Source organism: Cucurbita pepo, chromosome LG11 (genome assembly GCF_002806865.2).
Source record: "Cucurbita pepo subsp. pepo cultivar mu-cu-16 chromosome LG11, ASM280686v2, whole genome shotgun sequence".
NCBI lineage: Eukaryota > Viridiplantae > Streptophyta > Magnoliopsida > Cucurbitales > Cucurbitaceae > Cucurbita > Cucurbita pepo.
Window position 1 is genome coordinate 8,169,507 of NC_036648.1, and position 13,393 is coordinate 8,182,899.

Here is a 13,393-nt window from a genome sequence, read left to right on the forward strand (position 1 = left end):
ATTGATATTGTAAATCAGAACTTCTTGGATTAAATCAATAATTAAGGCCATACACAAGGAGAGGGTTAAGAGTATATATAAAAGATTAACTATTTTCAATCAATTTAAACTTTTACGTCTAGTTGTGACTTTACAGAGTATCAAAGTAAAAAGGTCACTGATGTGTTATGTTAAAAGCCAAGTAAGAGTTACATTTTCATCTATTTATTGGCTGTCCTTCAGTTCAAAACAAGTGGAAAATTTTGGCTGGTATCATTTTTTCTACCTCGATTATTGCAGGTCACAGAAGCTAGATTGGTGTGGCATCATTGGGCCTTTTCTTTGGATCTTAGGGCAAGAAAGAAATATATTATGGACATTATTTTCTTTACTGCTTTTCATTGGGCTAAATGTACATCAAAGTTTAAAGATTAAAGCTTACTACTACTCTTAGTCACTAGTTGGAGATCCTTCTTATTTCATTCCTCAATGAAACAGTGATACTGTCCTCTTTGGGCTTTCCCTCAAGGTTTTTAAATAACATCTGCTAGGGAAAGGTTTCTACACCCTTATAAAGAATGCTTCGTTCTCCTGCCCAATCGATGTGGGATCTCACAATCTCAACCCTTATGTGAGGTGAAGTGTAAAGAGATTAAAACATACCCTAACCTATTAGAGTAGATTTGAAAACATTAACTATATCATGAGTCATTTGATTAAGTTTTTGGATTTAGTGGTGATTTAACATGGCAGTAAAACTCAGCATTCCATTCACAAATGTTGTAAATAGTTTATGCATTGAGCTTTGTAAATAGGTCGTCTAGTGGTGATCAAATAACTTTCACTTTAATATGTCAACTACAATAAAGGTGGTGGTTTAATCAACCGGACTACAATCCAAAGTAAATTAGAGAAATAGCTTAAACTTATCACTTTTCAACGTTAGGTTCTGGTCTAACCATCTGATCTTGCTGAGTTGTAAAAGAGATTCAACAGCTTATGATTAAACTTTTACCAATATTCTAATGAGGTTTCGAGAATAAATATGTAAAGCAAAGCAGAGTTTGACACATAACAAATCAAAGGTGGAGTTAATGCTTCTAGAAGGTATGGAAACTTCACCAACACGAGTTGCTGGGTTAGCACCTGATATAAGCAACTTCTAGGAGTTTTTTATATTAACAAGGCCAGTAACAATCTTTTTATTGAACTTATCCAATTCCAAATATTCAAATCCAGGAAACAGGGAAGCTTCCAATAGCTATGTAATTTAATAGAAAAAAAAATGGGAAACAAGAATAAGCTAAAAAAATACAAGGTGACTTTTTTGTGTGTGGTTCAATCAGAGTTCGGATTTCCTTTGTGTTTCTAATTGTTTTTAGTATAGGCATCTTCTTCAAGCTGGGATGGGAGAACAAAACCAAATTCAAGCTCATAATTCGTACCCATTGAAGGCTTCTTCCAGACCACGACTTGACATATTGGGATGGAATTATTTGAAAGTAAACCTCCAACAGTCCAACCTTGGATAGAATGGTTGCATCCAACTGCAGTATCAAAATACAAACATAGACATAAATACCTCTATAAAATTGTTTTTTTTAAAANGTATCAAAATACAAACATAGACATAAATACCTCTATAAAATTGTTTTTTTTAAAAAAAAAAATTGAATGAGCGTTTAAACTTCACAGAAAGGAGGAGACAGTAACTTGTTACTAATAAAAGACCAGGCATCGCCTTCAAGAGTCATTTCTCATGGGTCAAATGAAGGAACTTCATGTTGAGAGGCATGAAGGGCTTTATACACCGTTCTGTCAATAAAGCTTCGGTATGGATCCTCCTTCCGCTTCTTAATCAAGAAGGCTAAACTATGTTCGACTTCAGATTTAACCTGATTATACAATTGGTTTGCATTTTTCTTGTCCTTCAGGATTTCCTCTCTTCCTTTTGTTTCTATTGGCTTACCAAACAGGTAGTAAAAACGACCGGGTACCTTGGGCAAGAGCAAAGGGAGGAAAAGATCCGGATTACCAACCTCTCCACTATCCGTGTCCCTGAAATTCACAGTATATTCAACACCCAGACTGACAAATGAACGTCAATTTACATTNTATCCGTGTCCCTGAAATTCACAGTATATTCAACACCCAGACAGAAAAATGAACGTCAATTTACATTTGTAATGCCCGTTTTTCCAAGAAGGAAAATAATAAGCCGTATAGCAAAGTCCAAATGTATACCCTTTTAAAGGAGAAAAGAATATATTGATAGATTAAATGAACAAATAGAGGGGAGAACGACCCCGTAAAGATGAAAAGGCAAAAATGTAGATAAATAATATAAGCAAATCATACACAGTGATGATGAAGCACAGTTACCTCACTTTAGCAGAATTCTGATTTGCCTTTCTGATGTTGTCATTAATTACAGGAATTTTCATCAGATCATTATAATCTAAAATCAGCTGCAAATACGAAATAAGAAGATAATGATAATGATAATTATAACTAGAAAGGTAGTAATAACAATAAAATTTATTTTCAAGCATTAAGATATAGACAAGCTTGCACCAATTTTTCTCTAATTAAACAAGTTTTACGATTTTTTTTAATGAGAAACTGAACAAGTTTCACGCTTTCAGAACACTCATTTTCTAAACCAGAAAATTGAGTTCCCTCCTAAATTTCCATGAAACTTAAAATTCATCCTTTCATTTATCTATGACAGAGATGACAATGATCCCCTTCTGGACACCAAGACGACTTCAATACACTGCATAGCCCTGCCACCGACAGGATCAGACAAGAAAAATATGCACGTCTCTGAAGGATGCCCCTGGGTTTTCAGCCCCAAACTCTTTGCCCATTTGGCTCCTTGTTTGAGATGAGGGGGTTGGGATAGGATAGCCTTACGGCATTTGGTTAATTGTTTTACAAACTCACGTTATAGTGCTAGTTAAATCCAGTTTTTCTAATTTCTCATCCTGCAGATTTAGAAAAAAGTATTAAAAATTTTAGGAGGAAGGCAACTTGAATATAGCGCAACTGATTAAGTAATATATGCTTGACAAAAGGTAAGAGGTTTAAATCTCCATCCCTGCGTGTTGTGGAATTACAAACAAACAGTAGAAAAATATTAACTATTATTAGGATAATAAGGGGCATATTTTGTCATGAACATTAGTTAAAAGGAGTTGGTTAGTAAAACGTCGTTATAAATAGGGTGGGTATGGGGGTGAAGGCAGATAGACTTTGGAATGTGGTTATTTTGGGAGAGTTCAGCTCTCTCAAAGTGCTTGAGAGGGCTTTTTGTATATTGTAATACAATTTCAGTGTTATTTTCTTTCTCGCTTCAAGAATAGGGTCCTATCAAATTTCTTATGCTTGAGCTACGAAATGGTGAGTGAACACTATCAAATCAAGGACTGGGAATTGAACTTACTTGTGCTATATCATCTTCTCCAACAGCACCAAACGGAACAATTGTAGCCCCAAAACGAGCAGCCATTCTCACAAATTCCTGTTGTTTTGGCCAGAACAGCTTATACTCTTCACCCTGTAAAGTTTTCAGAGGAAAAATGAACATTGGAAGCCTAATTCTCAACCATTATAGAAAAAGTTACAAAATAGATCATTTTGACTCAACAAAGATACCACCACAACCGACTTATGCCCACATCTTCAATGACAAAGGGAAGTCCTTTCGTAACTTTATGGATCTTCTAATTTGACTCTCAGCTGGTGTAAAAATTCTCAATACTTCACAATTACTGTTTATCTTCTTTAATAACTAACTGGAAGTGTTTTCTGTAAGCCCCTTTGGCTTGGGACTATTTACCAAGTCTTCGAATTATTTCATCTTATAAATGAAATGATAGAATGTTTCCCATAAATCCACCCCCTGAAATTCAACAGCTGAATCATGGAAAACTGAAGTACATGAAACGTTAAGTTGATGCAACTACATAGTCTCCTGCCCCTTTGGTTGCAATAAGTCCTCTTTCCAATTGTCATCTTATCCAAAGCATTAAGCTGTTTAATGTCGAAGCATATCCATCATATATTACTTCAATACACACATCTGGCGACCATGGGATTCACAATCGGAACTTCTAAAGATGATCCTCCAGATAGAACAGTTATCGTCATTGTTCTTACAATGTAAAGGAGTATATCACCTTAAATTGTTTTTCCATTCTACTTTCCAGTAATTATGACGTAGAGAAGATGTTAGAAGAGCTGCATGGAGTGTTCTCTCCCTGACAGCATAAGTTGTCGCTCTCTATTAAACTGAATTTTTTTTGGGAAGGTGGAAGTTAGGAACTTGAAGTACCTTGTAATGAAGAGCCTCGCGTGCACCCCCAGGATAGAGGAGAACATGTGCTTTCTCTGCTAACAATTTGTATAGATTGTTAGCAGTGACAGGTACTGCACCAAATAATTTCACCCAGTCAACCATAGAAATTTCAGAAGATTCAGACTCGAGCCTTCCCAAGAACAATTCTGGATGTGCTATTCCACGAACCACGAGATTCTTCTCTCTCATGAATCCTTCAACTAAAGGAGTAAGCTCCATTCCTAATAAATTGTGATAACCTACTAGCAACACGGGACCTTGATTAGGAACTCCAGAAAGACCTTGGACTATAGTTCCATCTCCCAAAGTTGAGAACATCGTAGAACCAGTGAGAAAATGAAATAGTCTGCAAAATACACGATAGCCTTTAATAGTTTTCCTTTCTGCCTACAGAAGTAAATCTGAGGAGAAAGTTAACAGGTTGGTCCATGCATGGTGTAGTGTAGCAAAGCCCAGCCAAGCCAATTATATGCTATGACCAGTGTACTTCAAGTGTATTAGTGTCAATCTAAAAGTTATTTATAGCAAAATCATGTTCATCAGCATCATATATTCTAAGTAAGAGTTTCTCCAGATTTGCGTGAGCAAACTATGCAAATTAAGAGTTTCATGAGGCTTCAGTTGGTTTGATTAGTTATTTTTTGTATTGTCCATGATTATTCTTTAACAAAAAAAAAAAAAAAATGAAAAATTGTTTTTTTTTTCATTAAAGAAACGAACACAAAAAATCAAGAAAAGATGTAAACAATGAATATAAACTAATCCAAAAAAAAGGTAATTGTTCTTTATGTCCGCACATATTTGAATATATCACAAAATTATTCACCTAAAATGAAGGTGGCTACAAAATCTCCTTCTAATTAATATTGATTTTCGCAGGCTGGGTCTCCCACAAAATTTTGAATTCACAAGTGAGGGAGAGTGCAAAAGTACTGATAAAAAGATGAAATTTACTGTGACCTATTAACTTAAAAAAATTTCTTTTCAGTTGATTGGTGTTGGGGTATTAACATACATATTATACCACATGAATTTGACCAATTTTCATGTACACAATTTCTGCCTACAGCAGCTACCAAGAGAGGGAGTGAAATAAGCAACAATTGATATAAAAATTACCCCGTCACTTCAGTAAAAGCATATTTGTACTCTGCTAAACTGGGCGGAAGATAATCCGAAATAACATCATGCTTTCTTGATCGACGATACTTGTAAGTGCTTCTAATTATTGTCANTAAAAATTACCCCGTCACTTCAGTAAAAGCATATTTGTACTCCGCTAAACTGGGCGGAAGATAATCCGAAATAACATCATGCTTTCTTGATCGACGATACTTGTAAGTGCTTCTAATTATTGTCAACAAACCAATACCATCTTCCTGTTACATGATACCATGGTGAAAAGTCATATGATTTTACTTGAAACATAGAAAGAAAAGTGCGTAATAAGCTTGCTGCAGCTCTCTTTTACAGCATTTTATTTTTTATTTTTTATCAGAAGCAAAAACATTTGTGTTAATTTGAATGAGACATGGGAATACTAAAGAATTAGCGTAAACAAAGCTCATAGAGCAAATAATTTTTTTTATTATTTTATTAAAAGAGAATATTTTCATTGAAGTAATNAAGTCATATGATTTTACTTGAAACATAGAAAGAAAAGTGCGTTAAATAAGCTTGCTGCAGCTCTCTTTTACAGCATTTCTTTTTTTTTTTTTTATCAGAAGCAAAAACATTTGTGTTAATTTGAATGAGACAAGGGAATACTAAAGAATTAGCGTAAACAAAGCTCATAGAGCAAATAATTTTTTTTATTATTTTATTAAAAGAGAATATTTTCATTGAAGTAATGAAAACAGACTAATGGTTAAGAGTATAAATTCCAAATGGTAAAAGTAAAACATAAGTCAAAAAATATAAACAGAAGCATCAAAACTAACTAGAAACAAAGACTTCCCAATTCAACCAAACATCATGCAAAGAAGCAGCAGAATAGAAAGGAGCAACATTGTGAAGCTTTTAGTTTAGCCAACTCAAACCGATCAAACCACGATTTCCGAACATTCTCGAAGATACAATGACTTTGCTCTAACCAATTTTCAGAAATTAAAGCATTCGTTGCATTAGACCAAAGTATTTGAGCTTTTGGAGGCAAGGAAAGCCCAATGAGAAGTCGAAGAATGTTGGCCTTTGAATTGAAAAAAAACCAAAATTTGAAACACCGAGTTCCAGCCAAACAGCATATTTTGGTTCTTAAAGATCGGAGAATATAATGTATTTTTTATAATTTCCTAGCATGAATGAGGATTTTTCTTTTAAACCTGGCGCTAGTATATGTTTTCTACCAGCAAATCATCATAGTGTTCTCTACCCTAGTTTCACATACCAATAATAAGGTGTGCCCATTTTCCTTGAAATAGCGTACTGTACAATTCTGTAATGACTTCCGAAGTCGTTGGGCTTCATCTCCACTTGGGACCATGTTATCCTTGCCACTGAAAGACGTAACAAATTTTAATTATTATAAGAATGTTGGACCAACTACGAAACAATACTATTCTGATTATTGAGTAAGATGATTGACAATTTAAAATAAAGCAGAACTCGAGCAGAATTATTTTAGCAGGAAGTGGTTCATGATAGAGCAAGGATAGGAACCCAACTTGAGATTGAAAGTTGCTGAAACTGTGGTNCTCGAGCAGAATTATTTTAGCAGGAAGTGGTTCATGATAGAGAAAGGATAGGAACCCAACTTGAGATCGAAAGTTGCTGAAACTGTGCTNGAGCAGAATTATTTTAGCAGGAAGTGGTTCATGATAGAGCAAGGATAGGAACCCAACTTGAGATTGAAAGTTGCTGAAACTGTGGTACAAGATCAGAGAAAAAAAATACACGAGTAATAGCTTTCCGAGAGGGTCATTTCTTTCCAACAAAAACTTCCCAAGTTATTGTTTAACTCTACTTTTTTAACGCTATCTATAACCAAACTTTCCTTGATCCTTGATCCTGTCGGCCATCTAATACACTGTCTTACAGCACACCACCGTATATTGAATAAGGTTATGTTAGCTAATCTAATGGAGGCTGTGGGAACGGAACTAAAAAAAAGTTCAACAAATGATGCAACAAATAAGGTATTTGTGGCGTTGTATTTAATACACCACTCAAACCCTTCTATATTTACATTCTGTTTCGTCCTCCACAAGGCAAGGAGGGTAGGTTAATTTAGCGAGTTGAGGTTTGTGCTATTTTTGGGGCCTTTGGAGAGAAAGAGGAATTATAGAATCATCAAAGGGCTTGAGAGAACTTCGAGTGGTGTTTCATCCTGGTTCTATGTAGCCTTTTTGTAATTACCCTGAGATCTTGTTTTACTCGATTGGAGGCCCATTTTATAGTTTGTCCTTTTTTTTTGTGGACTTTAATTTTGTATGCTCTTGTATTCTTCCATTTTTATNTTACTCGATTGGAGGCCCATTTTATAGTTTGTCCTTTTTTTTGTGGACTTTAATTTTGTATGCTCTTGTATTCTTCCATTTTTTTTCTCCATGGTAATTTAATTATTCATCCAAAAAAAAAAAAAAAAAAAAGCTACCACTAACAACCACACACACACTCAGTTCTGGGTAAAAACCTAGCAAGCACAAGTACTTCGGCATTAACAGCATGGAGACGAGAATTTGCATAAGCAGCAGCTGATTTGAGCAGCTTCAGCTTCCAAAGAAGGGTATCCTTCGGTATAATGCTAGCCAAATCCTGAAAATAGAAAGGAAGAGAAAAAAAAAATTCAAATCGATCATGTAAGAAAATTACAATGCCAAGTGCAAAAGATATGATAAGTTAGTTTAGATTACTACAAGTAAACCTATTACTGCATTGCCTTATAGAAAATTCCCAGCTACAATGCATGGCTTGAAGTTATAATAAACCAACTTACACTTTAGGATATAAATAAGGTTGAATATATAAATACACCCAAAACTTGGTATGGCTTAATTTTAATTTTTCAAGAAAAAAAAAATCTCATCTTGTATTGTATTGTATTGTTTCCAATACAATGCATGGCTTGAACTTTTATCACAAAATGCATTAAGACGGTCAAACTTTTCTATTTCTAAAATAGAATCTACTTAAGAAAGATATTTAAGAAAGGATAGAGATGGGAAGAAACGTAAGCAGCAGCAAACTAGGCAGAAAATTCTGTGTTTTGAGGGTGAAAAGAACTATGAGATGGAAAGCTTATCCATGATAGTAAGGGGCACATCAGTATATACTTTTTCTTTTAAAGGCAGTCCCTTAGGAGGCATTTTAGAAAGAAATATTTAAAATGCACAGTTTACACTGTAACCAGATTCTAAAAAAAACCATCATATCCTCCTTACCGAAAGATAGGGTAGTAAAGCAGTCAAGTTCTGTGACACTTTTTCTAATTTCTGCATTGGAGGAAGCTTACTTTCAACATTCACTGTTGACATTTTCAACGGGTCACCTGGTGTAGAAGTAGAGATAGTTATAAAGTTACATCCGAAAGAGAATTCCAGGAATCTTTACACTGCACCAAACTACCAAAAGCGTAAATCTCATTCAAACAAAAATGACACAGGAAAAAGGTCAAACAAATTTTCTCAAGAAAAATATTAATTATATAAAACGCAGAAACCTTTTGTAGGCTATAACTGAAATGAAACAAAAAATTTCAAAAGTTTTTGCACTAGTGTGCAGATCTTTACTTCATGATGGTACTACTATAGAACAGCAAATTATTTTGTAGGTATCCTCCTTTGATTCTTCAAGATTGGAGGGCTCTTCTGTCATTAGCTCTTCAGGGAGGGGATCCTCTCTTCCCCTGCCCTTTAGGTTGTCTCTTTTGTTTATATATATACAACTTCACGTTTCTTAGGGGGGGAAAAAAAAACTTTAAGAAGATGAGTTTTTAATTATTAACCTTCCCATATAATTATTTCTTCTCTGTAGGAATAATTTACCCCAAAAGAACAATCATCACCCTCCCTCGGTCCATTCCCACGTGACAAGGAAACTAGGCGGCAAACTCAGTAGCCGCAACCTTAGATTCTTCAAATTGACCCTAGCAATTCCTTATTGTGAAGGTAGTAAGAAGTAAAAGCAGTGATGAGTGAAGCATTGGGGACAGGCACTGCAATTCTCCACCATTCTATTATTAGTGAACTCAATACTTGGTGAGATCAATGGTATGCCAGAAGGAGGTCCTTTTCTTAGCGAATCTCCAAAGTCTATAAGAGCAACAATCTTTTAACAGAAATTGACAATATATCAGGCACCAAACCTCCATCTTTACGATGTCTTAGGGGACATACTCGTCAACATCCAAGAAAACAGCGATCATGTATCTGATCTTCAGCAATAGTATGGTTGGCAGGATGAATGAAAAACAAAGGGTCGGTGCTAGATTTCCAATAATATATCTTATATACCTAAAGAAAAAAACAGACAATAAGTAGCAATCTACTTACCCATAACAAAACTAAGAAGATAGGGAACTGTTTCATGCAGTCCATCAGGCATAGCTTCTAACAACGGAAGTAAGGGCTGCAATTGAGACCTGCCAAAAGATGTAGCTAGTGGAAGACCATAAAACTGTCAGACTTGCTGAAAAGCGCATGACCCTAACAATGTCGTGATTACATGAACTTGAAGTTAAACTGCCAATACGAAACCAACCTGGATTTGCTAAAATCAGAACAAGGTCAATATTTGGATTACGTGAAGCCACTGCAAGTGCTAAGCATCCTCCAAATGAGTCCCCAACTAAATAAATCGGTTTCTTTGGGGAAGAAGCATGCTCTGACCTGATAGTTTCTTCAACAAGCTTCACAAGTCCTTCAGATAACACAAGTCTGCTTCATCAGCAGTATATATAAATGTCTAGCAATTAATGAATAATAATAATAATGAAGACCTTACCAAGTTAAAAGTTTTATGTGCAGCCACAAATCTATACGAGTTCCCTAAAAACTACAGGAACTTAGATCAATAATTCCAATATACCTATCTTCAGTTAATTCTTGATTATGTCAATGGTCTACATCAAATAGCAAAGAATTTGACTTGATATCATTACTCTCTGGCTAAGAATCATACTCAGGTGATACATGGCTAGGAAAAAAATTACCCACTCAATTTCTCCGGGAAAGGTTGAATAATGTTTTCAAACATCGTATCTTATATTTTTCATCTGTTGATATTAACATTAACTAGATAGCTTTTTTATTTCCGTTGTAACTCTATTTATTCACATTCTTGTAGAGTTTGTACTTTGAACAAAAATCTATTTTCAGTTATTCTGTGAAAAGTTTAATTTGTTGTTTAAAAAAAAAGTAGTTCCATTTTAACTTTTCTTGCCAGATCTTGTATTTTTTAGTCAGTTTACCCTCTGTTACTATTATTTACTCTTTCGACAGAATTGGTCAAATCAGTTGGGACTACTTGGGTTAGTTTTATGTTTTGCCCCGTTTGTGGACTTTATATGGCGGGTTCGAGGTTATAAACATATCATCAATTGAAAAAAAAGTTGAGATTTGTGTTTTGAAGAAAAAAAAAACTTATCTAGCCATTAAGAAAAAGTTTAAACCTTCAAATGGTGTTCGATCTTGAACAGGAATATGTAGGCACCGAACTTCGAAAGCCCTGCGTCAAAAGATTGCTACTTTAATGAACAAACTATACTTACAAGTGAAAAAAATGTCACCAATTCAAACATATTTATTATCCTATTCATAAATCAAATATAAAATGACAGAACATTTATCCAAAATTGGGGTTCATTTGTTCGTTCTTACACAAATCTTCCTTTGAAATTCTTAGGAATTTTTTTTATCCTTTTTATATTATAAAAGGAACATGCATCTCTCTAAAAATCACATGGAGAATTGAGAACAAGATAGTTCATGCTTGCAACAATCTTTAAGTCACATTTAAAAGATTCATGTTTCAGTTCCCAAGTAAATTTAGTTTGCATTGTTTTGTTGGTTCATTTGCCACTCCACCAAAGAGCCAGATGCAAATTTCATCGAGTATCAATTCAACAGTATGAGAAGTGAATGGCTTACTTCCCGAGGGCTTTATGATGCATGATAAGGCCACATCCAGTGCCATCCAGTCCTACAGAGTACAGAACCAAGACCAAATCCTAATTAGACAAAAACAATTCATTGAAAGTTGTAAAAAGAATAAAGCATGTGTTCAAAGATTAAGCATACAACTAAATATTGACAAACAACCCTGTTTGTCGATTTTTTCCCCTCTGAACAGAAGCAAAGGAAACTTAGACAACTGCTTGGATGTATTTAGAGGACAAGAACTATTTGCTATAATTCTTTCGAACGAGGTATTAAGAGCTCTAATTCTTTGAAGTTTTATTTTTAAAAAACCGTTTTGTACATATTCAGTTTCAATTAAAAACGCAGAAAAAAGCCATAATATTTTATTTATAGCCACAGATGACAACATATCATATTTTATACATTCAGCCATTCCATATTTTAAATATTGGAATTAGTTTTTCAAATACAAAAGCTCAAAACACCCTTTTCTGCAGTTTTGAACTTGTCAGCAAGAGCAGAATAATTACCAGGTAAAAACAAAAGAACTGGAGAACCCTTTAATGGGGATCCAGCTGCAACAGGGCAAAACCAACGAGGCAGACCGCCATCAGGATGCTGAGTAAAATCCTTAGCGGCAGCAAAGTAATCTTTCACAGTCACAGTCCCATACCCATCATCCCAAAATGGCTCCAACTTCTCTGGAACATCATCTCTCAACTTGATCTTCTTCTCTGCAGCTTCAGACTTTAACCCCCCATTGCCCTTTTCTATTGGAGACCAACTTCCTTCCTTCGCCCCAACCAGAGAAGCTCCATTCACCACAGCTGAAACTGAATCAGCTGAAGCTCCACTTTCACTTCTAACTCGCACTCGCCATGAATTCCTACTCCTTTGAACTGAAGCTCCAAACAATGACACCCCAACGCCTAAACAAGCTGCCATGGCTTATGCAAGCAATGAGATAAGCCAGACCCTTTCTGCAGCTTCGAAAAAAACAAAACAACTTCAAGATCCAACACTTCCCACTCCCCAGAACAGCTTAAATAAAGCAATCATTAAGTTCCCAAAGAGAAAAAGAGAAAATCCCTCTGAACTCTCGAATTAAAACAACACAACCAACACGTTCTGCGTTCAGCTGAGAACAAAATGAATCACAAGAGAGTCGGCAACAAAAAGGGTAAACACAGATTTCCAGAAATATCACGAATATTTGAACTAGTCGGGAGAAAAGAAACAAAACAAAAAGAGGAAGTTTAAGGGGTTGGGGTTGTGAACTAGAGTGAGAATAAAAATAGAATTAAACTCGGGACCTGCAAGATGATAATATTAATTCATACCAACTGTACTGACGGCAGTAACTTGCTATTACAGAGAAAACTATCACCGAAAATCACCAAAAATATCGGCAACACCAACCATACAGTGGCCATACCGGGAAAAAAAGATATTCATTATTCCTAATGCACCATTCTCGAGGTCGTGAAATTATCGATATACCGCCGATATTTCTATCCACTAAATTCAAAATTCTCTTGGAACACGTATGGAAGAACTGTTCGGAACCAGACAAAAACAGGGAAAGTAGAAGGGACCTACATTTCACAGTCACATTCATAATTAAGCAATGAGAACCCTACGAATTACGCGTGATGATCGGAATCACATACATACATAAACAACAATGCATTGGGAAAAGCAAATAAAAAAATNATGAGAACCCTACGAATTACGCGTGATGATCGGAATCACATATATACATAAACAACAATGCATTGGGAAAAGCAAATAAAAAAATGCGAATAAAGTAGAATTACGTGCAGCATTGTTCAACGAGCTTGAAATTATGAACAATTGTCGCCTCATGTGAGTCCAATAGAGAGAGAAACAGGAATAATGGGCCGCTGGTAGCCATTACCAGCAAGCCACGAGATCTTGGTTAGCTCGCGCTAAATTTCAACCACTCATGAACTGCGTC

At 35.3% G+C, this 13,393-nt stretch overlaps 1 protein-coding gene across 2 annotated transcripts; it reads right to left on the reverse strand.

Annotated features, from left to right (window-relative positions):
* Positions 1-1,148: 1,148 nt before the first annotated feature.
* LOC111805301 (acyltransferase-like protein At1g54570, chloroplastic) lies at positions 1,149-12,712 on the reverse strand. 2 transcript variants are annotated; one of them, XM_023690302.1, is made up of 15 exons: positions 11,946-12,712; positions 11,425-11,476; positions 10,947-11,002; positions 10,037-10,195; positions 9,829-9,933; positions 8,719-8,825; positions 7,971-8,092; positions 6,726-6,834; positions 5,650-5,718; positions 5,459-5,523; positions 4,316-4,685; positions 3,425-3,538; positions 2,362-2,447; positions 1,693-2,037; positions 1,149-1,526 (listed from the first exon to the last, which is right to left on the reverse strand). In XM_023690302.1, exons 1-14 carry the CDS (start codon positions 12,358-12,360, stop codon positions 1,737-1,739), a joined length of 2,130 nt encoding a protein of 709 aa, XP_023546070.1. In that variant the 5' UTR covers positions 12,361-12,712; the 3' UTR covers positions 1,149-1,526; positions 1,693-1,736. The 2 variants fall into 2 exon arrangements, with proteins under 2 accessions (XP_023546070.1, XP_023546069.1); XM_023690301.1 differs by lacking the exon at positions 5,459-5,523 and having other exon boundaries at positions 5,585-5,718.
* Positions 12,713-13,393: the final 681 nt, after the last annotated feature.

What these genes read in the sequence shown, in the direction of transcription:
- LOC111805301 (XM_023690302.1), bottom strand. Translation starts at nt 12,360, where the DNA reads ATGGCAGCTTGTTTAGGCGTTGGGGTGTCATTGTTTGGAGCTTCAGTT. An exon ending in TCTGATTTTAGCAAATCCAG is followed by an intron (nt 9,934 to 10,036) that starts GTTGGTTTCGTA and finishes GTCTTCCACTAG; the next exon opens with CTACATCTTTTGGCAGGTCT. An exon ending in GCTTTTACTGAAGTGACGGG is followed by an intron (nt 4,686 to 5,458) that starts GTAATTTTTATA and finishes TGTATTTTGCAG; the next exon opens with ACTATTTCATTTTCTCACTG.